General features: G+C 42.2%; 1 protein-coding gene across 3 annotated transcripts in view; it reads left to right on the top strand.

The window, feature by feature from the left end:
- Positions 1–16767, top strand: part of cdh8 (cadherin 8) — a 117878-nt gene extending 101111 nt beyond the window's left edge. For 2 of the 3 annotated variants that reach the window (XM_076028425.1, XM_076028427.1), the window contains 5 exons: positions 6507–6643; positions 10441–10562; positions 11277–11394; positions 15658–15909; positions 16248–16767. In XM_076028425.1, the coding sequence (XP_075884540.1) occupies positions 6507–6643; positions 10441–10562; positions 11277–11394; positions 15658–15909; positions 16248–16741 (1123 nt within the window). In that variant the 3' untranslated portion in view covers positions 16742–16767. The remainder of the gene's footprint in view (positions 1–6506; positions 6644–10440; positions 10563–11276; positions 11395–15657; positions 15910–16247) is intronic. The other variant, XM_076028426.1, reaches the window with a different exon arrangement.
- Positions 16768–27657: the final 10890 nt, after the last annotated feature.

Below are 27657 nucleotides of genomic sequence, written 5' to 3'. Positions count from 1 at the left end.
CAGCTGTAACTGCAGCAAAAGGTGGTTCCACAAAGTGTTGACTTAGGGGGTTGAATACTTTTGCACACCACACTTTTCAGTTTTTTATTTGTAAAAAGAAATTAAAAACATGTATAATTTTCTTTCCACTTCACAATTCACAAACACAGTCTGTTTGTGTTGGTCTTTCACATAAAATTCCAATAAAATATATTTATGTCTGTGGTCGTAACGTGGTAAAAATACTTTTGCAAGCCACTGTACATACACATATATATATATATATATATACATATACATATATATATATATATATATATATATATACATACATATGGTATGATGATTAGATGATGAACGTTTTCTTTCCTTTTTCTTTTTTATTATCAACGTATACATATTATTTTTTAAAAATCTTTGCTTTTAGGTTTAATTTTTGCTCATAGGTTCATGGAGGACCACACACTGCTTCCAACGTGTCTGGTACGAGTCATAGGGAAAAGCAGGCATGATGGTGAACGCTGTCCACTTTGAACAATCTCACTTGTAAAAGGCTCTGATTAGAACGGCTCCTTATCCCGGCTGGACCTGTCTGAGCCGGTCCAGGCCACTCAGGGGGATTGTCTTGGTCCTCTGCACTCAGGAGACAAACACGCCTGTAGTTGTACTTAATGCATCCAACCAACAGCGCTTTCAAGTGCACTCTATGAAATACCCTCCCAGTATTGCCTCTCTGGTGCTCTGTTGTTTTCTACCTGACTGATCGCAAATAAAAAGCAATGTGACGTCTGGCATGCAATCGCATTGGCTGTACGACACAAACTAATGGATTTCACAGAATAGATATCTCTTTGTTTAAGAAAAAAAAAACCTCATAGACAACCATGTATATCTGTGTACAGAAAGACCCTGTGATACATTTGCATTTCCAGCCAAAATATGTCTATTTAATTGTTTTCCTCAAGTATTTTATTTTAGTTTTATTTCTTTTTTTTTTCTCTTTTGGAAGGAAATTGCAGGTACACAATGTGATTCTGCAGAGCTTGTTAGTTTCTGCAGCCTTCAATATGTTCTAGCCCCCTTGACAGCTGCATATTGCCGATACAAGTCGTCGTGGAAAAAGATGGTTTTGAAATGGAGGTAAACAGAGTGGCCTGTTCTGCCAACCATATATATTTTTTTTTTCCCCTCCAGCCTGAAAACAAAAAATAACTTTTTTGGGGGAGGGTTTTTTCCTGTCGCCACGTTCGCTGTGCAGTGGACCAAAACTGTCAAATGCCCCCCCCAAAAAAAACAAGGAGAACGCAACTCATAATTGGCTAAGTGACACTGGTTTATGCCCAATGTACATGTCAGTTTTCCTGAAAAATGAAGTTCACTGTATTATTACAACACTTTGCAACAACACATCTGCAGAGGAGACCCATGTTAGCTTAGTCTGTGAGGGTCACTTATGCGTCAACCAAATTCCTTATTTGCCACAGTTGCTTCCATGTGTTCTGCAGGCCCGGCTGTGTCCGTGTATTATTTTTTTTTAATCTTTTTTTTTTTGTTTTGATTTTGTTTGTGTTACGACCCCTTTGAACAGCTCACACCCAGTGAGATCAAACACAATCAAAGAGTGAAGAGTTGCAAAAAAAACAAACAAAAAAAAAACAACACTTTTTTTTTTTTTATATGGCAAGGCAAGGTAAATAATGTGACCAACTAAAGAAACATACAAACAAAAAACAAAAAAAGGCCAACATGAGCCTTTGGAACAGAGTTCTACCCTCTACCCCAACCCAACCAACTAAACAAACTAACAAATGAGAAATTAAGCCACTAAAACTGAACTACTGAACCCACCAGAAAAGAAAAGGTGAAATCATACAAACACAACTTAATAAGGCCACATTGAGATTATTACTGCTGCTGCAGCTCCTGCTGCCAGCCATACTGAGAACCAGGAAGAGAGACAGACCTGAGCTGCAGTCCCCTCCCCCTCTTTATAGGTCTTGATTACTGTGCAGCCACACCTGCTGGAAAGGGAACAGACAGCGAGAGGAGGAGCATGTAACAGTTTGTTTGTTTTTGGTGCCTTTTGTGATTAACCTGTCACATCATAATTGAATTTTAAAAGAAGATGATGAAGGCACATTTAAATCCATCAACTCCGCTTATGCGCTACTCTCAGAAAATTTAAATTAAACAAGCAACGCAAATTGAATTGTGAAGCTGAGTTATCAAAGGCAATGAGACCTCAAAAACAATTGGCACGTAAAAGGCAATTGTACATTCATTAGCCCACAGTATTATACACACAATGTAAGGAAATGTATGTGAGAATGAATCTTGTTGGTCTGTGGGTCAGCATGTTCATGACATACACAGCAGATAAACTATAAACATTGATGGCTGTGTTGATTTACTTATTCAGTGGCCTTTTCTGAGGTTTTAAAATATCCGCATGAGTTCGAAAACATTGCACCAGTGTAAAGGGAAACAATCTGTGTGGCTAACAGAAACGTGCGCTCTCCCTACGACCTGCGACCTCCCTCCTAAAGGTGACAGGTCACTGCTCGGATGCTTCAACGCTGTCCAGTCCGATTTCATTATTGTCAGTTTGCAGCAGATCAGTCTGACACGCGGGCCCCACCAGAACCGTGATTTATGTTCAAGGTCAGATGTCGGGGGCCGCTCAAGGTGAATTCCTTGGGCTCCAAGCGTGGCTGCGCATCTGTCTGTCTGATCTGGGCTATCTTCACGCGTATGTGAAACGGTAACTTAATTCTGCTGTTTTACTTGATTTAACATCATAGATTCATGTTGTGCGACTGTTGAGTGGAGGGGTCAATATCACCGTTAGAGTTCTCGAACGTCTTCTTCATCGCTCACCGCATCATTGGTCAGTGGGGGGAGGGGAGGAAATGACACAGTTTCGTTGGGGGGAAAATAGTTCGCATAAGCACGGACGCCCAGTGTAACTGCACACAGAAGATCAGGGGCATGGATGCCTCATCGCTGTACTAAAACCGCACAATCCCACTAATGACCGACTTGTCCACAAAGCAGGATCACTTGCTAACTAAATTGGCTGAGTTCTCGTCGTCGCATTTTACCAGTTGAATGTTTCAAACTCAAACTCAAATACACAGTGGCCCAAAATTTCAAACTTGGACGAAGTCGCAGTCCAACATTGATATTTATTGAAAGATTCTTCCTCCAGATAGAACAGTGAACCTTTTACATGAACCTAAACAAGTGTTGCTTCCACACTGAATATGGATCAAGCAAAGCCTTACACTATACAATAAATAACTTCGTATTGCACACATGCAAAACCCAGGTTCAAATAGAAAAAAATGCATCAAAATGAATAAAATGTAATTGTCTAATAATCCATTTGAATATAAAAGAACAACAATAAACCATTGTAGTCATAATAATATCCTTCAATGAACATCCTGTGCTGATTGAGCAGAGCATTCTGGGATTTGTAGTCTGTAGGCACTACATGTGCTGTATAATAGCGGTGGGCCATCAGCTCGTGTCGCCTCGCGGGCCAGATATAATGACACTGGAGGCAAAATTTGGCCCCGCGGACCAGAGTTTGACAGTTATGGTTAAAGGGGGTTTGGAAGATTTGGGTGTGGGTCATATATGCATCACACACACAAAAAAAACCTGCTCCAAACCACTGAGCAGCACATCCAGAGAGGCCAGTCCACTGCAGATGCCCGTGAGGAATTCCCGCCGCACGTTCAGGAATACCGTGCACACACTGGATATGTTTTTTGTTTTTTTTGTTTTTTTTTTGGTTATTTGCTGTTAATTCTTTTCACATCACGTTGTCAGTTTTGAGTGGCAGGTGGCAGAACATTTCAGGGTCTGTCTCCCCCGCGCTTCCACGTGAGCCTGTCAGGGTTGGGCTGGGATCCACTCAAGCTGCTCCCAGGTGGCCCGCTGCTGTCTGCCTGCCTGTCTGCTTGAAAGTGCTCTGCGTCTACAGGGCAACAGGAGAGGGGGAGTGGGTGTAAGAGAGGGTGGATGGATGTGTGCGGGGTGGGGCGAGGGTCCTGGTGGACCTCTCCCAGCCGGGCGTCTGGAGGATTTTTACACCATTTCATCTCAAAAATGGAAATGTCACGGCTCGGTACGTCTCTCCAACAATTGAAATCTGGGCCAGTGGGTTTATTTATTATATTTTCTTCCTCTACTATTCTTTGAGTCAGCTGCGACAGCGCCGTACATTCATCTTGTTGCAACTTTTGAATTTTTTTGGAATTTTTTTTTTTTTTTTTGGTGTGGGGGTTTCTTTCTTCCCGAATTTCCTCCAAGCCACCCGTTTTTTTGAGTTGCAGCCTGGGTCGGGACGAGAGCGGCGCCGGGAAAAGGAAAAGGGCACAGACTAAGCGGGGCGTCGATTGGTCAAGCCGCGTGAAAAAGAACAAAAACAAAAATTGGACAGAGGATTGGATTAGTGTGAGCCAGCAGGTTGCTGAGAGAACATGAGAGAGACGCGGAACACGGACAGTTTGTCCAGCAGATCAAGAAGCACTTTGGGCCGCACGCTGTCAGTCAGTCGCCCAGCGCAGTCACGTTTTTTTGAGATGAGGGGGCACTGGGATGGCTGTGACAATCACACATAATACACATGTACTTATTTTTACACTTAAACACTTAAGATATGTAAATAATTTGTGCATTTGTATGTATATATATATATATATATATATATATATATATATATATATATATATATATATATATATATATATATATATATATATATATATATATAATTGCATAGATATATATATCTATGCAATTATGGGATTAATTGCATAGTGTCCTGAGTTAACTCACAATTAATCACAAATTAATTGCTCATGTTTTACCCTGCGCTGTATATGACTTAACAAGATATTTAATCTGTTTCTTACACTCTCAGAAAAATTGAGGACAATAAAATTTCCTTTATTTATATTTTCATTGGAACGTTCCAAAATGATGACATACTTATTACTCTCCAGATACTCTCAAAAAAAAAAAAAAAAAACCTCAAACCTTGAGGTATTCTCAAGCCATGATCGCATTTGTCAATTGCGGTATTTTATATTGAAAATCAACCGGATTCTCTCGTGTTTCTTTGAGCGACTTCATGTCCAGCTTGACAGCTTGAAAAATAGTGCCGTGAAAAGAAGTTTGCGTTAACTTCGACAGCCCTAATACATATATATATATATATATATATATATATATATATATATATATATATATATATATATATATGTATATATATACACACACACACATATATATATATATATATATATATATATATATATATATATATATATATATATATATATATATATATATATATACATACATATATTCTATTTCTTTATTGCTTTTTAATTCTCAACTCTTTGCACTGCACATGCTGCTAATAACTATGCCAATTCCCCCAATGTGGGATAAATAAAGGCATTCTTCTTCTTCTTCTTCTTCTTCTTCTTCTTCTTCTTCTTCTTCTTCTCAATGGCAAACAAAACACGTGAAAACCAAAGACGGCCTCGTCCCAGGAAGTGGCTCTCTGGCACCGCAACTTGAAAGTGTGATTTCACAGTTTTCAAGTGGCATTGGAAAGATTCCCTTTTATGTGCATTCCAATTTCATACCCGCGGCAAGGTCCCCCCGAGCGCCCCCCCCAGCCCAACCCATGGTCGGAGGTGGGTGGGGGTGGGGGGGCGCGAGTGGCGGTGGGGGAGTTTTATTCCTCGCCGCTGCGTTTTTAAGACCCTGCAACTACGGAAACAGAGTCGGAGTGACACAGAAGCGCAAAGTGGGGGAAGGAGGGGGGCAGGGACGCGCCGGGTGGGATGGGGGGGGCATTACAAATAGACTGAGCTCGCAGTGTTTTGGAATGGCGTCCTCAAAGTGGCTGTTTTATCTGCAAAGAAAGCTGTTTGCACAGAACCCACAAGGTCGCTCGTGTAACTGTCTGGGAGGGGGGTGGGGGGGGCTTCTCCATTACATCCATTACCCCTCCTAACCCCCTCCACACCACCCACCCCCCCATACCCTCACCGCCCGCTGCGCTGTTAGAGAACATGCATGACGCGCTGCTGTCCGGAGTCATTAATGCGAAGCCTGTGGGAGCTATTGAGTGTTGACAGAGACCAAACAGGGTTAACAACAGCACGTCCCTTTTCTTGCCATAACATGAATTAATGGTCCACTTTGTTGGTAGGGTCTGGGGGGGTTGCGAACGGACCTTATTAGTTTTTTTTTGTTTTTTTTGTAATGCCCCCTGCTGCACACGTAGAGGCTGTAATTATTTCTCGGGTAATTGCAGATTTTCGTACAACAGGCTTTCGTTCCTCTGTGTGTGTGTGTGTGTGTGTGTGTGTGGAGCGGGCCTGTCCAGATGCTGGATCTGGAGGTGTTGTTGTTTTCCCACAACAGCCCAGATGACTGCCAACTTCAACAGAGAGACAGTTCAGGCTCAGGCTGTTCTAAAGGTCCCGCCTCCTCCGCAGGTACTTCATCGACCGGCACACCGACCTGGAGAGGCAGTTCAACATCAACGTGGACGACGGGAAGATCACGCTGGCCAAAGCTCTGGACCGCGAGACCGACATGTGGCACAACATCACCGTCACCGCCACGGAAGTCAGTGAGTAGAACCGCGCGCCGCGTCGCAAAAAAAAGGGAGACAGGAACTCTCAGAGGCGGCGAGCTCGGCTGTGGTAACTCTCTTCCTCCTCCTGCTGAGCGACTCCGCCCACCTCGTCAGGAGGCACGACTGATTGGCTGACCACTGCCTGCAGGAGGAGGGCGCAGATGGCTTGAGCTTCCAGTGAACGGAACAGAATTATTTGTGAAAGTGCGAGAACAAGGAGAACAGATCAGGCTAACTGCCAGTTTCCAGCCGTGGCTTAAAGGTCAAAGGTCCAGTCCGTCAAATTGTTGGCTTGATTTACGATATTTATTGTCGTGAAAGCTTGACATGCTACCCATAAATACATTAAGAACAGTGTATAGTGGCAGCACAATTAGAGACGAGCGGTGATGACTTTTTGGCGACTCGCAGGTCCTGCAGCTATCAGTGTGTTGACTCGTTCCAGCACAACCGCGTCAATAATCACAACCCGCTATCATTAAATAGACCAATATGTCTTCAAATAAGGGTTTTTTTTATTCAGTCAAAAAGGTGCTCGTAAAAGCCTTCAGGGCTGATGTCGCAAAAGTGCGACAAAGCGAACATAACAATAACATAATAACATTGACCACATTTACCCGAGCGTCTGTCTTTGGGAAAACCTCGTAGAATACAGCAGCCTAAGATGATAACTATTAGTGTTGTCACGATACTCGATTTCACACTTCGATACGATATTTGGAAAAGTATAGATTTTTACTATGGAGAAGTCATATTGTATCGCTTTTGCTTTTCAGTTTCGAAAAAAAAAGATCGATATATCAATACTATAGAATATAGCAGCCAAAGGTGATAACTATAGTCCAACTATCGTCCTAAAACGTGTTAATCTTTCTCCTCCCTGTTTGTTGCTTTGGGGGCAACATATGCATTTATTGTCAGTCTGTCAAAAATAAATATTTCACCATTTGTGAAAAAAAAAAAATCCCATTATACATTATTTGACCCGCTCCAGCACAATAAAGTGAAAATATCTTGACTTGGCTGTGAGTGGGTTAAAATTTGTTGATTTTTTTTTTTTTGAATAGTTGTAAACATTACATTTAATTTGTGTGGTTTAATTTCAGCTGATAGTGAACATTTAAAAAAAAAATTCAAAATCAAGTCTGTCAGTGCTTTTAATTATTTTTACAATGCAATATTGCCTTAACTGGTTTTGTATAGATATATAAACCATCAAAACCGTAGCGTTGCCGTGGGCCAGAAACTGTGATGCACACTGAACCGTGGGAAAACTGTATCGTTGCATCCCTGGTCTTGCTGCTAGTTAGCTGCAATCTTGCGCCGCCATATTTCCAATATTTCCCTAAAACATTTTACACACTGACTGGACCTTTAAAGAAGATGTCCCAACCCATCGGCCACGGGGGTAAATCTCGACGGCAGAGCAACAAACAGTTCACACCATAATGTAGAGCTTTATTTGCATTTGCAGATTGTTGCCACTGTGTGTTGCGATAAAGCTCAACGTTGCCCTTGAAGCTATTAAAAGAGACCGCAGCTTGTAACCCCCACACCCCCACCACCACCAATCCCCCCCTTCCCTGGCCACCCTGTTCTGCTCGGCCTCCGTCTCTCTTTCCGTGCCGTCCTCTCTCTCTGTCCGTCCTCATCCTTTCTTTCTTCCCTTAATCAAAGGCAACGCACGTTAATTGTCAGAATAAATTTGCTCTCGCGCGCGCCGTCGCACCGTTTTTGGGAGACAGAATCCCACCGTCGTCGCAGGAAAGTGGATACGTCTCATCCGATAAGCGGCTCGCCTCGTCATTCCCCCGCACCCCCATACATTTAAAGTGCGTCTCTCTGCCTCTTGGCAAAGTAACTGTGACGGCAGATAGTGGCGTCTCTGAGAAACACTTAATAGGAATTTGCCAAAATAAATATGGCTCTTTTTTTTTTTTTTTTTTTTTTTTTTTTGCAATTCTTCACGGCTGTGGTGGCGGGGGGGTAATGCGGGGGTGGGGGGGATAGATGTACTCCTGGTTTTCAACCTGATGCTGCGCGCCACTGAAAACACAGGCCGCGTTGTGCCGTCTTGCTCCAGCTGACATCCAGCTAAATCAGATTCTGCTCCCCCGTTTGCCGCTGAGGGAGGGAGGCAAAGTCACTTTTTGCAGCAGAGGGTGGCGGGGGGGGCGGGGACGGGTGGGGGACCCTGGTCTCCCTACGCTCTAATCCATCTATCACCGTCCATCAATCTGTCAATTTCTACCCTGCTCACTGCTCACCCCCTTCTTTCAGCCGTTCCCTCTGGTGTCCCACCTCCACACCAGGCTGCCTTTAGGTCAAACCATTGGTTTTTCATTACAACAGGAACCTTTCCTTAAAAGGAATCCCACTTCCGTACATTTTCATCTGATATTATTATTATTATCATTATTATTATTATTATTATTATTATTATTGTCATTACGAGTCAATTTGCTTTGATTTACAATGGAATTGGCCTTTACAATCAAAAAGCCTTCAGTAACTCTGGAGGTCATGGCTCCAGATGATATGTTATCCTCATCTCGAGGCTCAAACTGAGACCTCTCACTCCAAAATGTCCGACCCTAATTATTTTATTTATACAGTTTTCAATTCGCCTTTATGATTTGTGCAGTATTTATTTTTTTTTTTTTGTAATCAAAATTTGTTGTTTCATTTTGAAAGACTTTGTTGAACTATTTTTAGTTTGTTTGACTGCATTAACCAATGAGATTAAGAATTGGTACTTTCTCATAGTTTATTTATAGTGCATTTAGCTATTCATCTACATTACTTTGAGGTCACTAATTTGTCAGCTTCAATCTTTTGCTTCTCTCCTAAGTACTGCATGGTCGACATTATTTTATTTTTTTTAGGTTTTCTAGCTCCGTGTTTGGCGGCTGGAAGGTGTGAAACTCCCTCCTCTAATATGAAAGAGGGCTTTGTTTTAATTACTGCATTACATCCGAACCACCTGTCTGTATTCAACAACCGATGGCGGCGAGTCAAAAAGACTCTATAGATGTAAAACACTGTACCTATTATAATGTATATAAGCTTACTACACAACTAAAAAAAAACTACATATTGTCGCACACAGTATATTTCTATGAAACGATTCATGATAAATTGTAAAGTGTGATTGAGGGGCTGAACTGCTTGGACCGGTGCTCATATTTGAAATAATGACACTGAAGAATAAATAGTGAAAAGCCTCGGTCCCATCCGGGGGCGACACCAATAGATAATTGCTTTAAAAGATGGCACTTTCACGGTTAATGGATAAATACAGATGCTTATGGGGACTCTCCAAAGAAACGGTCAATTACCAGTAATGAATAATTCCAAACTAAATTTCATCTAATTAATTTGCCTTTTATTGTCTTTTTAGACTTCAGTTACCAATCGTGCATTAATATGCATGCTTAAAACCTCATGTTTTAAACATTGAAGTGTGCAGGGGATTTTCAAAAGCACTTTGAATGCCCACCCACCCCCCACCCCCCCTCCCCCCACCCCTCTTTTCTGTTGCCTACGATTCTGCTTTGCATGGCTGATGCCTTCTTAAATGTAGATTGACGCGGCTTATCATCTGTCCTGCCACCGCGGCAGGATATGAGGGGAGAAATAAAGATGGAAAATAAAGGAAATTAAAATGAGGTCATAGAGTTTACCTGGGATTTTAATGTGTGACCTTTTTTTTTTATTGAATCTTTGTATTTCGTATTTATCGCCTCTCTTCCCTTCCTCCCCACTTTGTCATGTCTGCCATGTGTCAATAGGGAACCACAGCCAGATATCCAGGGCTTTTGTGACCATCAGAGTAATGGACATTAACGACAATGCCCCCGAATTTGCCACCGAGTATGAAGCCTTTCTGTGTGAAAATGGAAAACCCGGACAGGTGAGAAAAGAAATGGCTCATTCATCACGAGCAGTGATTTATCTTTCTTGCCCTCGCTCTTCCTTCCTTTGTCTCTCCCCCTCTCCCCCGCCAACCTCCTTTCCTCTTTAATGATTGGCCATAGTGAATTATAGCTGAGACAATGCGGAGGTGAGAAGTGAGGTTCCTCCCTCCCGCAACATTTGAGCCCTCACGGCGCGCGCGGAGCAAAGGGGAAATGAGAGCAGTCGGGATTGATCAGAGCGGATCATAATTCACCACTGTCTTTGGCGTCTTCCTCCAGATGGCATAATGCCTCGGCTGCACGGAAAAATCTGAACAAGTACTTAAAATTCCCCTTCCCATCAATCGACCTCGTTTAGAGGGGCTGCGTACATACAATGGGGAGCTTTATTGAAAGAAGCGGATAAAAGGGGAGGTGTGAGGGGAGAGAAAAACTGCCCTGCAGGGCTCGAATTCTAATTTTCCCATCAATCACAAAGACGTGCGGCGCGATAAGGCCCATGATGACAGATTAACTGATAGAGTCGAAAAGCCACAAGTCTAAAAGTGCGCCGCTCTCATTGGCAGGAGCTCGTTGATAATAATCTCAAAATCCCAAAATGAATTGTCGTTGTATTTCAGCGGGTGTGACGCAGCGTGTGCTGCTAGCGCTAAACAAAGAACGAAAGGAGAGGCCGCCCCCTCTAACGCGTCTCCCTCCACTTAACACAGGTGATCCAGGTTGTCAGCGCGGTGGATCGAGACGACCCCATCCAGGGCCACTTCTTCAACTACCGCCTCGTCCCAGAGATGCTCAACAACCCAAATTTCACCATCAAAAACAACCCAGGTGGGTAAACAAATTGGTTTTGTTGACTTCAAATGCGCCGCAGAGCCAGGAGAGAAGAAGAGAGAGGAGTGGTGAGAAACTGCCTTCTGTGTGTTTGCCGTGTTCCTGATGAAAGTGCCACTCTCACAGCATCCAAGTGAACCTTTGCAGTCGTTACAACTCGGGGAATCTTCATGGCGGTCTTCTACTAAGAACAGATTTCAGAGTGACTGTCTTGGAGCAGTCGCTTCTCGTTCTTCTCAAACCTTTTTTTTTTTTCCATCCATGAGGGAAGCCGAGTGCTTATTGAATACAGTGACATTTGAAGACTCACTGAAAGTACAATTAAAACCAGCTCGGTGGAGAGTCCGCCCTGACGCTGGGAGGTCGTGGGTTCAACTCAGGCTTAGACTTGTGGGGTTGGATCACCCAGTGATCCTCGGGTGCAGTACCACTGCTGCCCACCACTCCCTCAGTGCATGTATACATGCAAATTTTGCATACCTTTGAAAGTGACACTGGGACTTTAAACGCTTTCCATTGAAGGAGGGCAACATGGATTTCAGAGATGAAATCTGAATAGCACAGATTGTTTCCTTTCTCTATTTCCCCCCCTCCTAATGGCTTTCTGATCTTTACCCTGCAGCATGTTGGGCGTTCATACCCAAGATGGAATCTGGCGGATCAGTGTCGCTCACAATTAACAGATCCCGCGCTGGACACCAGCTTGTTTTTACTCCCCAATGCATTTTTAAGGGGAACCAAATCACTGGGATTCAAACGGCTCCTCCTGGTATTCTTGCAGCTCAACACAGGGTGACTTCCCAGGAGCTGTTAATGCAAAGCAGATGGTGCTAAATCTATTTTCTAACTACTCAGATGTGCTTGCTTTGCCTGTTTTTTTCCTCCCTCGTCGTTATATCATCACTTTCCCTATGTCTTCCCTCCATAAGTTGCTCCGAACAAGCTGTGTTCAAGACGATATTGTGTAATCTTTCCAGCTTGAGGCAGAGAATCTTCATATGGCACAAACCTTCTGTTGCGATGCAAATGCTGCAGGCCACCTCACTGCAGTTTCTCTCTTGTGGAAAGAGGAGTCCACAATAAAAATCTTCTTTTTTTTTTTTTTCTTTTTTTTATTAGCAGAGGAAACATCGTAAAATAAGTGCTTGAGAAAGCTAATGCGAAGACAAAATGGCAGGGAAAATCTTTGACAATAAACATTTTAAAAAAAGAAGAACAGTTTGTTAAAAAAAACAAAAAAAACATGTCTTGTTGACCTGTACCAGCATTAAAACCCCTGTGCTTCTAGTTATTTATGGGTTACTTTGGGTGTCATTGTAAAAAATTTTAAAAAAAATATTTCTGCAGGCAAAGATACAAATAGTCCAAATAACAGGACAATATTTTCTCCCCAATGCCTGCAACTGCAGTAAATATAGGATGCTCTGTTTAGCACTACATATTGCATAGCACGCCAACCACTTGTCCATTGAATTGCTAATTCCAAACAGAGACAAGAAGCCCATTGCACCATATCCCCCAGCACTTCAGTGACTATTTCTATCTGAATTGGCAGCTGTGTGTGTGTGTGTGTGTGTGTGTGTGTGTGTGTGTGTGTGTGTGTGTGTGTGTGTGTGTGTGTGTGTGGAGGGGGGGGGGGCACTTGAGTGAAGAGAGTCAAGCTCCCATGAGCCTCTCTGGCTGCTTTTGTTTGTAATGATGAGTCTAATTGTAGGGATTGAACAGCGAGGTGGGCCGACTACGCTGCGGAAGATGGGTGACGCGCTGACCGACTTCACAAAGGGTATTAAGCAGTCTGATGACAGCTGGGATCTGGAGGCGTGGCTGTAACCGAGTGAAGCATCCTCGCCGTTGTGTGCAAAAGAAAAGAGAAAAGGGAAAATGTCCCGCATGATGCCCAACATGTAACGTCAGTGATGGACCTTGAAAATAACCTTTTTAAAATGTAAATATTCACCCTGACAACCATTTCCTATAGATCTCAAAACATTTGTGTGAGAACTCTTTTGATCCTCTTTGGACTCAGCTACATATAGAAGATCGCGCGCGAGCCGCAGCCCTCCTCTTCAGGGTGGGTTCACACCGGCCGCGGAAGTGCCGCGAATAGCCGCGGAACGGAGCGTGCTTCCTTTCGGCGCCCTCGTTCACCAAGGCCGTCGTTCACGTCAAACTCGAAACAGCGCGCACCTCCGCGGCCGGCTCGCGCCGTGCAGCGATCGTTTTGGCGTCTGGTCAATTTTGTACGCGAGCGATCCGTGTCAAACTGGACAGGAAGTCACTCAAAGAAACACGAGGGAATCCGGTTGATTTCCAAAATAAAATACCGCGATAGATAAATGCGGTCATGACTTGAGAATACCTCAAGGTTAAGGTTTTTTTGTTTGTTTTTTTGGAGAGTTTATGGGTATTGTATAGAATATTTCCACAAAGGAATTATTATTATCCTCTCCAAATTGTATAAGAAACACAATAAATATCTTGTTAAGTTACATATAGAGCAGGGTAAAAAATTTGCATTAGTGTCCTGAGTTAACTCGTGATTAATCGCAAATTAAGATTTTTTTTTTTTCTTTTACCCTGCTCTACATGGAACTTAACAGGATATTTATTGTGTTTGTTATACTCTAGGAAAAATTGGAGAGGACAACAATAATAATTCCTTTGTGGCAATATGATATTTTTATTTCCATTGGAACATTCCAAAACAATTCCATACTTAAACTGTCCAGATACTTCCAGATATGTATCTTCTCTTGGCTCCCCCTCAAATAAGGCGTAGTCTCAACATCAAGCATCGCTCCCTTCCTGGCTGGTTTTACGGGACAGTCGGCAGGCTTGAAAGCCTTTTGAATCAATATGTGACTAAACCTGGTTGTAAAATGTGTGTTAATGAATTGGATTCACCTGTTTTTAGAAAGCGACAACGTTTAGCATGTTAAGTAGCAAAACAGCTTTGTTGTTGAAACACAAAATGACATTGAAAGATCAGTTGTTTTGTTTGTTTGTTTGTTTGTTTGTTTTTTCAGTGGTCGACCTACGAGTGAACCTCCCGCTGTCCTTTATGGTCAGAATGGAGGTGTTCATGCTTAGGGTGGACAGTTCCACTAAGGCAGCGTAGCACCAAGATAGCACACGGGGACCTTTCAAAAATGAAAAGTCCACAGCTATCTAATTCCCTCTTCCTACATTGGTGTCTCCAAAATGAGCAGTTTGAATGAAAGAGGTTGTTTTGTTTTTTTTTCCATTTAAACCTTGACATTTCTCCATCAGCTGTAGAGAATCAGACAAAAAAAAAAAATCAATGTCCAGAATATCTGAAAAGCTTCAGTAACCAAAGGCTCCAAGCTCAGCAGGGCTGCCATGTGCATAAAAGCTGCACTTTCCGCTCTTTTGTGTCATTGGATAAGTCACAGCAACCTTTTTTGGTTTGTTTGTTTTTACAAGCTGGCTTTACAAGTCATTGGCTACACTCATAACAAAATGCATCTATATGAGCATATGTGCACCCCAGTTATGGATGCAAAGTGAATCATTATTTGATTAAAATAAAACTCTATCATTTAATTAATTTACTACTAAATTCTGCCAACAACTAAAAAAGTGAATTCATCCCATATTCATGTCATTTATATATACTTCCCCTCTCTTCTTCTTCCGCTCTCTCTCTCCCTCCCTCTCCATCTCTCTGTAATTGCATTGCGCCTTCCAGTCAAGTGCCAAAGGTTACACAATTGTAAATTGTACATTTTCCATAAGATCAGCGGGAGCGTATCCTTGTGGGAATGCAAGTGTTTGATAATGTGAGCAGGGTGAGGAGAGCCAGCTAATGAGCAGACAGCTTCACAGAAGTGTCATCAAAGAGCAGCTGGCACCTTTCTGGGTCGACATGTGCCATCTTCTGAGTCGGTGTTGCCTGCTGCAGCGCCTTCATTTCCTTGCCGTTCAAAGGCAACACAGAAAACTCAAATTCTCCTTTCTGAAGAATTCCCCCCCGAAAGATTGATGGCCAAAGAAAAGAAAAGCAACCGGCCCCTGCCGGGCATCTCTAGCAGCTGGAAATATCGGTGACGAGTGATGTGAAAATTCATTTACCCTTTCGCTGCGCTGGTGTTCGCACAATTTAATTTTTTAGGTTTTCCTATCTGATTCTACTGTAAATAATGAGGGTATTTTATTTATTTATTTTTATTTCCGTTATGTTTCTTTTCCTGCACAGGATTACAAATATTTCATCTGCGGCGTTTTTCCTCTTTCCGACAGACAATTCAATCAGCGTACTCGCCAAGCACGACGCGTTCAGACGGCAGAAGCAGGAGATGTACTTCCTTCCCATCATCGTGACGGACAACGGGAATCCGCCCATGAGCAGCACCAACACCCTGACCATCCGGGTGTGCGGCTGCAGCAAGGACGGGATCGTCCAGTCCTGCAACGTGGAGGCCTACGTCCTGCCTATCGGCCTCAGTATGGGAGCTCTAATCGCCATTCTGGCCTGCATTATACTGCTGTTAGGTGAGCAACCACACGATCCTCTGATTAGAATAGAATAGAGCGCCTTTATTAATCTTTTATCAATAGCATTAGGGGAATTTGCGTAATTACAGCTACAATATAGTGCAAATGAAATGAAATAAAACATTGATAGAGGAAGAAAGGAAAAAAAAACAAGATGGTTGCACCATGTGGACAGTTGGACTGCACTGTATCATGGAATTATCAGCAATTTCAACAGTTGAAAATAAAAAGCTCCAATTCAGCTTAATTCGCCTCAGCTTTCCCTCAAATCGAGGTACTTGCTTCGCTCAAGCTTGACTGCTGCTTTCTTCCCTCCCACCCCTCCACTTTGACAGTAATAGTGGTCCTATTTGTGACCCTGCGGAGACACAAGAACGAGCCCCTGATCATCAAGGACGACGAGGACGTGAGGGAGAACATCATCAGGTACGACGACGAAGGCGGCGGCGAGGAGGACACGGAGGCCTTTGACATCGCCACGCTGCAGAACCCGGACGGCATCAACGGCTACCTGCCGCGCAAGGACATCAAGCCCGACCTGCAGTTCATGCCGCGGGCGGGCCAGCACTCGGGCCCCAACGGCGTCGATGTGGACGAGTTCATCAACGTGCGACTCCACGAGGCGGACAATGACCCCACGGCGCCACCTTACGACTCCATCCAGATCTACGGCTACGAGGGCCGCGGCTCGGCGGCCGGCTCGCTCAGCTCGCTGGAGACGGCGTCGTCGGACTCGGACCAGAATTATGACTATCTGAGGGAGTGGGGGCCGCGCTTCAGAAGACTGGGGGAGCTCTACTCTGTGGGCGAGAGCGACCGCGAGACCTGACCTTTGGTTTGGTAAAACACCCCCCCACCCCCCGAAAAAAAAAAAGAAAGGAAAAGACTTTGTCTGAGTTTTAATTTCTGTCCACATACTTGTGTATTATTAAACACTAGGGGGTTTGTTGGCTTTTAGAAACAGGTGTTTTAAAAGAAAAATAACAACAAAAAAAAAAGTTCATAACAAGGCAGGGCACCTTTTTTGTATTCTTCTTAGAGTGAGGTCTAGCAGTCGTCATCCACAACAGTCAAGCGCATTGTAACCGTCGAGCCAAACAACGTCTTTATTAGGAGAGCTACGATTCTTGTGGAGTGTAACTTAGATTCTGTTGTGGAGTTGTCTAGCAGTATTTTGGGTGTTGAGTCATTCGCTGTGACTACCAGTAGCCGAAAAAAAAACAAACCTTGGATTGCTGGGAATTGACGCTGGGTTCTGTGAGATCTGGGTGGACGGTGTACTACGACTACTACTACTACTACTACTACTACTACTACTACTACGACTCGGCGCTCCGGGGGCAGCAGGACGGACCTAGGAAAACTGCAAGAAGGACTCGTTTGGTGTCTCCTTAGGCCACTCAGCTAATCTGCGGCGTGAAAAACAGAATGACAATGAAAAAGCAATATCTGCTCTGCATTACAATGATGAATGTATGTATCATTGGGGGGGAACAAAAAAAAAAAAAGCAAGAAGACCAGAAAAGCAGTATTGGCTTTAAGGTGAATTTGCTATCATTTGATATCTTCTCCGGTGGCCACATTTATAAACTCTCTGAAGCCAGGAACGGCTTGCTTTATACAACTCTTTGTATTTACATGCCACAGTGGATGTGGACCGCAAGTTATACGAGCTTATTAAAAGACTGACGCGAGGACAAAAAAAGAGAAATGTAGAAACTCTGAGGCCTTCTTTTTACAGAAGCAACATTAAATACAATTGTAATCTGCCGTTTTTTGACAAGAGACGTGTTGATTCTTAATTATTGTCCAATGAGTTTTTGTATTTCTGTTATTTGATATTTTGCTTTACGTTTTCTTTTTTCTCTTCCCTGTGCTGACAGTTTGCAGTTTCGTGTGTTTAGACTCCCTCACCCTCAACCACTTGAAGACTTTTTTTTTTTCTCTCTCACTCTCTCTCTCTCGCTCTCTCTCTCTCTCTCTCTCTCTCTCTCTCTCTCTCTGAGCAGTGAAACCGCATCACGACTCGCAGTTGATAAAATAGACCTGATGTAAGCAAGGGAACAAGAGCTCTGCCGTAATCTCACAACACAGAGTAATCAAATTAATCAGGACAGTTGAAATGGGACACATCCTAATTCAATGTAAAATAGATATATCTCATAATGCATTCTGAGGCACAGCCGAAGAGCATCTGAGCACAGTTAGTCCAATTGATACCTTAGTGTGTTGCTCACGCCAGAATCCCACTCTTACTTAAGACTCACCACTCGCATTAGGAAAAAAAAAAAAATCAATAAACGGATAAAAATAAGATACAGACACAAATCCTGACCATGTGCATATTCTGCTTACACTGTATGATATCAATAAAAAGACTTATACTGTACATAGAGTAACTGCTAATGTCATTAGCTTTCAATAAGATGGTAGGTTTTGTCTCTGCACGTTAGCTCTTGCACATTATGAGAATTTCAATCGCACTACAGCGGCGTGCGCGTTCAGTTCGTACTGATACCGTATTATGGCAGTTCTCAGTAGAGTAAACAATATATATGGAATAGTCCGACATGCAGATCATATTTTCTACTGTGATTTAATGCTTATAAATGTGTATGTTCAATTATTTACTCCCTGTACTGTAATCTAAGATACCCTGTATTGTTTCCTACTTTGTGAAATATATTTTTATAAATACCACTCAATGAGCGTGCTTGTCTTGTGCAGGCAACCACGGATTAAAGTGGCCCTTTGACAATGTGAAACGTGTTGCCGTCAGACAAAATACAGGTTCTGGATTTTTCGCGAGGAATCTCGGGAAGATGTTAAAACAACAGCAACAAAGAAAAACAGGTACGTTAAAATGTGTGTAGGAGCCTGAATATGGGATAAGTGTGCATATGTCATGTGGTGTCTGGTTGGTTTGTTAATAGGGGGAGCTTGGGTCAATTGATGGGTCAGGTGGTGAGTGTGGGTCACTATAAAGAGGCGTGTTAGCCAGTAGTGGAAAGTGGAGCTGGGCAGCCGCACTTCTTCTTGACCGCTCAAGCTTTTGTACGTTCCTACGCCTTTGCTTTTAGCTTGTCTGATCACACGCTGTTGTATGTGCCATACGTTGCAAATAGAGCCATCCAGTGCAGTTTGAAGTGAAAAGCCGATGTCTTATTAAATCAACGCAAAGTGCATTCAGGACTCGGTGTGCTTTGCTGGCCAAGTCGGCAGCGCTCTTCCTCTGGAGCGACAAGGCTGTTTTGAAGCCACTACATTATGTCACCAATAAAAGTGGTGTCTAACGAAAGCCGTTGCTCACAGTGCAGGCCACAGAAATGAGGCAGGGCAACGCAAAGTAAAGTGCGATTGCGCCACGCAGGAACGCGCAGCGTCACACCCAAACAGCATGTTCATGAAGAGCAAACAGGCCCACCTGTTTCTTGGTTGCATGCGGACTCAGTCTGCATTGTTGCTGGAGCATCTTGGTTTGGGAGTTTCTGGACAAATAAATGCAAAGGAAGTCTAGACGCCACTGACCTCAAGCACACTTTGATTGACATCTGTCTAATGTTGATTAAATACATAGACAGCATCATCACCAACAATGGCGTTCATGATGATGATGATGATGATGCTTTGCTCTTCACCGACTGTGGATTCATTTGAATATGTCTGCAGCAATGTTTCATTGAAATGATTGAATAAAAGGGGAAAAAAAAGGGTCAAAGTGAGTCAAACAAATGGTGCCACGTGCTTTCTGAAGTGGAGTCTGGGAAAAGGAGAGGAAGCAAACTTACTGAGCCCTGGTGTATTAAGGTAGAAATAACTGCTAAATGAGCTCCATGGGTTTGTGAAGGAAATGAAAGGAATTATGCCAGAAATGAAAGAGCTCATGTGAGAAAAGGAAAAAGACGAAAAGTGTCACAAATGGAATCATTTCTGGAGAAGTTAAATAAACTTTGATAATGTGCCAATAGTGCTCAGGATTAATTGTTGCCACTACTGCAACGAGATGAGGTGGACAAACAAGTTGAAAGGTTCTCAAGCATAATGACATACACTGAGATGTTTCAAATTGAAACAATATGATGGATAAAGGTATCTGAACAACAGGACCTACAAGAACCAACTGAAATGAATGAACCTTTATCAAAGGCTTGAGATGGAAATGAAGATGACATCAATCTAAGTGGCAGTATTTCCAATGCTGGATTTCACAAACCCTCTCAGACCATGCGTTCGTTCTACAGCCTCATCTGCATGCTGGAGTGCTGAAGCGGAGCTGCTGCTTCAGCAACAAGACAAAGGTTTTTGGATGGAAGACATGCACGAGAAGAGGAAGCGCTAGCAAAGGGAAAGTGAGAAGACATGGAAGAAGAGAAAGAGCAACCGCGCGAATGGAAAGGAAAATTTCGATTGGATAACTGAAATTACGGAAAGAATTGCAAAATTAAACACACTGAGAAGACAAAGCACAGCGCGTGGGAGCAGGTCGTCAGCAGTTTCAGATGGAATGGATTCATATAGAGTTCCATCCACCAGCAGCTGTAAAACAAAAAACAAAAAGAGAGAGATCCCAATATTTGGTGGCGATCCATTAAAACAACACCAAAACACACTTATGAAGGCATGTGAAAATGGAGTTGAGAGAAATACAACAAACTATTGAGACCGTCCATACTTTCGGAAAACAGAATACTACAGGGCATCTCCAAAAACTGGTCAATGCACAGAGGTCAAAGGGTTATTTCAAGAGCAGCCTGGTTGTCTTTCGCTGCATGGACAATACAAAGTGTATGTGAAGGCACGACGTGTTCTCTCCTCTCCGGCGACAAGGCTGTTTTGGAGCCGCAACTGTGTCTTTTATTACCGTTCAGACAGACAAAGGATTGGAGGAAGGGAAAGCAATACTTGTTTTTTTTGTGTGCATAGAACACATAAAATTCAGGCTGCTTCCGAAACATTGGAAATTTGCATATCACATAACAACAGAATGATGATGAGTTTAATGCCATACCCTGTGTTTTGCTGCTTTGAATTCTTATAATCAAAGAGCGTGCAAACACATTTTGTTTGGACACATTCATTGGAAATGATGCATCGAAACACATCAAACAGCAGCCAAACAGACAGCTTTTTTTCCCCCCTCCTTTAAAGCGACAACTACACATTTATGTGCTATCACAAAAGCAAATGGAACACTTGCGAAAAATGTCGCTTGTCAGTCTGAAGAATGATTGACAAACTGACCTTATATTTATATTTAATACTAGCACAATTGATAAAATGTTCTTGATCATTATATGTACTAATACAGTTGTGTAGATGTAGTATAGGGTGTTAAGAGTGGCTGACTGATAAGGAGCGCGACCACAGTTAGCAGGGAATGCAGTATTCATTGCAAGTAAATACAAACAAATGAATATTGCAAGGAGTTTGTGCCAGATTATTGCAATTATTGCATGCAAACACAAAACCTATTATGAGACAGAATCGTAAAGAAGACAAAATGAAATTACAGCAATAAAATAATGACTCCCACCTTGGCCTTTTGGGGACCTCATAATGGTTTTGTTGCAGGGATTAAAGCAAAAGAAACTGCAGAATACACCCAGACCTTATTTAGACCTACTGTATAATTGGAATAGTGAAACAGCATTCTCCTATCTATGGCAAAATCTAAAGCTTGAAACCTATTGTGTATTAATCCTTTTTTTGTTATTCTCACCTCAGTGACCTCAAGGAGATAAAAGCTTTGCTCATGGACGGCCTTTCCTCCATTAATTAGTCTGGGGATGTAAACCTCAGCGTTGTGTCTGACTAATCATCATCTGTCCCTTATTTATCACGTCAAGAGCAAAAGAGATTAGATGCGGAGCAACTTCTGATTCCGCTCATTACTTCTTATTTCTATATCTCTCCCGCGCCGGCTGAGAGATTAGACTATTGCTCCGAGTTATCTGATACTGAGATTCCTTCTTAATAACAAAAGCACTTTGATCCCATCAAGTGACGGCTGCGCTTCGCCAAACTCAAAAAAGCATATAATCTGACAAATCCACTTGTACGTATGCCAGCGTAATGAGCTATAGTGATGCAAAGGCACACATCCAACGCAGGCACGGAGGGGGGGAAGTGCTTTGTACTTAAAATTAGGTAAATTATCCTAATTAAACTATAAAGATGCTATCTACAAAGATGTGATGATGTTAAACTCTGAAACGTCTGGCACACAATACCCTGCGATTCCACAGGCCGTTCCTGCCTTTTCCAGAGAGCAATTTTTCTTGACTTTGTCCTGGTCTGTCCCAGCATGCTGTCACTGCTATGACGGCGACGTCCACTCTGCACCTGATGCAGTCAAAAATCATCCGCAGAGCACTCTTCACCGACTGATGTCCCCTGCTAAACGATGGCAGCAAATTGTTTTCCGGGATGTGCGACCCCGGCAGGTCAGCGAGCTCATTGCTAGTCAATTTCCATGCACCGCCGCCGCTGCGTATGGCTGCAGGTCCAACAGAGGTTGCCTAACTAAACAGTAAATCAAATTATCTCGTCACTTTTGTCACGTAATGGAAATGTCCCCTGGGTGACAACCCCGCTCTCGTTCCCCTCTAGATGTGTGTCAGATTTTATAAGGCAGGGCCCCCCGGCTGCGGCTTCCACGCGGCCCAAAGTGTAATTATTGTTGCCTGGCTTAGATGCCCTCAATTACAAGCAAACTTTGCTGCATGCAAATTAAGAAATCACCCATCTTCCTTGATTTATTGATATGGGTTTTGGAAATGAAAATGAAAAAGAAGTTCACTCCTTATACCAGACGTCAACAAAAGTGTGCCGGGACGTTAGCGCGATTTCCAACCAGCAATCCTCCGGCGTCAACGAAAGCTTCACCCTGTCCCGATCAACGAAAGTATGCCGGGACGTTCGCGCGATAGCCCCCTTCGCCCCCCCCTCCCCCCGTCAACAAAACTTCTGTGGCCCGGGCCCGGCGAAACGATGTAGGTCTGTCATGTGGCCCGTTGCAAAAAACAAAAAATAATTGCCCACCCCTGCCTTATACCCAACCCAACCCGACAAGATCCAAAACAAGCACAATAATATATAGGAGTATTTACTTTCACCGCAAGAGACCAAGTAACTGTAAATAAAATCAATCACAAAATCATCTACAAAAAAAACACAGGGAAAATGCAAAAATCAAATCTTCAACACAAAATTCAGAGAACACTTGTAACTTTTTGTGATCCAAAATATTTTGAATTAATTAACCGACTTAAATCATTACTACACAATCAACACAACACGTCAAAATGATCATTCCGAAGCTGCGACGCACTGTGGAATCAGCTCTCGTGGTAGAATTTGTGTTCCATCAGTGACAATGAGGTCTCCTTCTTGAAGCCCATGTGGTTACAACGTCTCACATCAGCTACTTTACCTGGCACACCTCTCCAACATCGCACAGTCACGGTGCAATCACGCATGTCGACGCGGTGAGGTAAACGACTTTGAATGTGCGCACTGGTCGAACTATTTCGGAAACTGCTGATCTGTTGGGGATTTTTAGACACAACCCTCGCGCGATGGTGTCTGGAAAAAAAAAACAAGAGAAGACATCAAGTGAGTCCCAGTTCTGAGTCCAAGTGTGTCACTGATGCCAGTTCTATGCCCACAGCCTACCTGAGCGTCCTTGCTGACCACGTCCATCCCTTTGTGACTACAGTGCGCCGTCTTCCGATGGCTACTTTGAGCAGATGATTCACTCTACAATGAATAATCTCAAAGTGGTTTCTTGAACATGACACATCGGTTCACTATACAAGATCCTATCCTCAACCCAATATAGCACCATTTGGGTGAGTTGGAACAGGAGACTCATATCCTGGATGTTGCAGCCTATAAAATGTACCTACTGTTTTGTTCTGGTTGTTGTTTTCACATTTGACTCATCACTCGGATGACAGAGTAGGATGAGTAAGAGGATATTGCACTCGTGTCTGACAACCGTTCCTTTGAGACATGATTTAGGTTGAATTATAAATACATAATGATACACAATATCACAACATAATTAGCACTAATTGAACAAACAATGACAAACACCTTATTTCGCCTAAAGGCAAATTCAATACAGAATACACAGCATATCTCATTTGTGTTGTATTAGATTTAGCACAGACTGCATGATTCCATTTCGGTAAAGCAATTAAGAGTAATACTTTATCTCCGTTGGAAGAATAATTAACTGTATGTGGAGAGAAAAGAAAGCTCTTAAAAGTATATTGAAAAATGAAACCTGCGCAGTTTCTGTTCAACATCAATAGTTTCCCACCTAAGTCCCAGTAGACCGCACAAATAAACTAATTTCTTCGCTACAGAAATTTATTCCCTCATTATGATTGAACTTATTCAGGCAGAATAACCTTAACTCTAACTTTTTTTATTTATTTATTTTTCATATTAAGTTCCATAAACAGTGTTTACATGTCTAATTTAGCCCACTTTCATCCTTTGAGGTTGCAAAAGGAAATAGTTCACCACATCACCACAAAAGAAAATCAAAAGGAACCCAGTGATCAGGTGCAGCTATAGGAAACAAGCTTATTGAGGCAAGGGATAGTAGATACAAACTTTTTGAAGCGGTGATCAAGGAAATGATCGCCGCTTCAAAAAAAGATCCAGACCATCCAGACCATGGTCTGGATCTACTGAAAAAAAGAAAAAAAGAAAAGATATATATATATATATATATATACATACATATGATGATTAGATGATGAAAGTTTTCTTTCCTTTTTCTTTTCTATTATCAACCAAGCTCTACGTCTTAGCAGAGTTTAACAGAATGAAATGACAACCAAAAATGATCTAAGGCAGTGTTTCTCAACTGGTGGGTCGCAGCTATGTAACTTAACAAGATATTCATTGTGTGTCTTATACTCCTGGAAAAAATTGGAGCGGACAATAATAATTCCTTCGTGGAAAAATTCTCTTTCTATTTTCATTGGAACATTCCAAAACCATTACGTACTTATAATGTCCAGATACTCTCCAAGAAAAAAAACAACAAAAAAAACTCAAACATTGAGGTATTCTCAAGCCATGATCGCATTTGTCAATCGCAATATTTCATTTTGAAAATTGACCAGATTCTCTTGTGTTTCTTTGAGTGACTTCCTGTCCAGCTTGACACGAGACAGATTTTATGCAGTTTGTTAAATATAGAAAAAACTTGATGTCGAAGTGAACACGTTAAATTCAACAGTTTCATATATAAATATATATGTATATATATACTGTATATATAGGACACACAATTCAATTCAACAATTTCAATAATTTACTGACTACACATGAGGTTCGCGTTTTCATTTTTGTAAAATAAATTTGAGCTGTTGAAAATATCTGGGCCGCGGCTTCATTATATAGAAAAGAAATGTGGGTCCTAAGACTCCACCAGTTGAGCACCACTTATATAAAGTAAGAAGCTAATCAAACAGTAGTATGTTCATTTATGGCAGCTTCAGCAGTGGATGGCTTTTGATTTGATTCTAGTTGCACAGCAATTCTAATCATGCACCATAGAGTGTGTAATTAACCTCGTCTTGAAAATTACCATTAATTTGCACCTCTGTCGGGGGATGGCATAGCCAGCAAAAGTTACACCATCATTATCATGCTGCCATTTGTGTGACGCACCGCTGTCTCAGCTCCAGCCAAAATAAGTAGCGGGACCTTTTGAGCCTGTGAGCCAGCAGCCAGTCACCCCACAGCTGCTGATGGGATGAAAGGAGCACCAGTCTACTGCAGAGCAGGTCTCATGAGCAGACTGTGGGGACTATTTATGTTTTCTGCATTGCTGATGGAAGTTATAAGAGCTGGTTACTTCCCAGTGTCATTGTGATCTGTGGCTTCTTTTGAACATGAGGCTTTCAAGCACTGCGATTGTGAAACCCACCATATATTCAACTAAGCGTGTGGCGTTCTATAGGTCTTATCTTCAATTTGATTACTTCAGTTAAAGACTATTGGTTATTGACAGCGTAGCTGTACCCGTCATTTCATACGGAATTCAGCATCACACTTCAAACATCCGTTTTCACCATTATGCTAATCATTATTATAATGACTAACTCTGATTTTACTGACCATGACCATGAGTCCCCGGTTCCAGAACAGCTAGTTCAATCAACTCGGAGTCGGTTTACCTAAATTTAAATGCATGCGTGCGTCACGAAGGCACAAAGCCCATATTCATGAAAGGCCAACATTACCAGTCACCATGAAAACCGTCAACAAGAGGAAGTGAATGTACCTAAGCGCGTTGTGAGACACTGCGCTGAGGTACATTTTCATCCGCTGAAGACGTTTTCATCCGCTCATATGGTGAATTTGAACATATTGTTGGGGGAGGGGGGGAATCAAATTAACGAAAATATACTGTTAATACTACAAGAATAAGAACGTTTTGTTTAGAAAAAAAAAACAATGAAACAAATTACTAATTTGTTTAAAATAAGAATACAACCAACCAACACATTGATAATCATTGCCATTTTTCTGTTTGGTTGTAAAGTCAAGCATGCCTCGTATTTTCCTACTTTAGTTGGCCAATCCTTAGGGTTTTTGTTGTCTTCCTCAGCTGTTCTTTTGGTTTCTTTCTTCTTGTCACAAACCTGTCCATTCGAGACTCTACCTTGGCTCATAGGCGCTCATTTATGTTTTTGCCGTGAGTGCTCAAATGAAATGACTAGCAGCAAAGTGATGATTGTCACAGATTCACTGTTTTTTTGGTTTGTTTGTTTGTTTTTTTTTGTGACCGGCCATCCCGATTGGCAGTGTTGGGAAAGTTCACTTTGTTTAGGAACTATGTTTGATTGTTATTTTCTATGGCACACCTAGCGCCCCCTTGAGGCCCTGAGAGTGACGCCGCCCCAATACCATTGCCGTAGAAGACAAATACATTAAGTGAGGAACAGCAAGAACTCTGCTGGATCTGCTATAAATTCATATGCTGATTTGCAGCTAATACACATCTTGACAGGAATTAAGGGCAAAAGTCCTGAGGACTGAGCTTTCTAACATCAACAATCCACCACTGCAAAAGAGCCAACAAATTTATTTCTCCACTCTTCACTCAAAATATTAAAATCCTTTCTTTTTCTTTGGCTGCATAATCTCCTACTTTAGCCTTTAAGGCATTTATTACCAACTGCAGTTTATGTATTTTGAATGCTGCTGGTCTGTATCTCATCCTCATATAGTCAAAATTAAGAAAAACAATACAGTACGCAGTTCAAATTCCTTTAAAAAGTACACTTTTACACTTTTGATGCATTTTTTTATTTATTTTTTTGCTTCTTCTCAGAGGCCAAAATTATGAGTACAACAGAAAAATGTTTAACGCTTCCATTTATGTCTTCATGTTATTAAGGCTTTGCAAAACATCTTCTTTTTTTTTTCTCTTGCTTTGAAAACCAATTTCTTCCCTTCAGTCGTGTGACAGTTGGGACAAGAACCAATTGGCACAACGTAATGAGTCTGAATTGGATTTTAAAATGATATTCTTGTTTGCTTCCACGGAGGCAAATGCATCTCACAGTCCTGTCCAATAAGGACACTGTAGCGTAGCCAGTGCTGCCCCCTGTGTCTTTAAATGGAACAGTGCTGTGGTGCATTGGTTGCACATGACAATCGATTGAGTAATACTATGTTCAGGTACCGTGCGTAAATGAAATTTTCAACCCTCAC

This window comes from Nelusetta ayraudi, unplaced genomic scaffold (assembly GCF_046127955.1).
Source record: "Nelusetta ayraudi isolate G7.1 ecotype Tasmania unplaced genomic scaffold, CSIRO-AGI_Nayr_v1 ptg000023l, whole genome shotgun sequence".
Taxonomy (NCBI): Eukaryota; Metazoa; Chordata; class Actinopteri; order Tetraodontiformes; family Monacanthidae; genus Nelusetta; species Nelusetta ayraudi.
The sequence above is the reverse complement of the archived record's forward strand: the minus strand, read 5'-3'. Positions and strand labels throughout refer to the sequence as shown.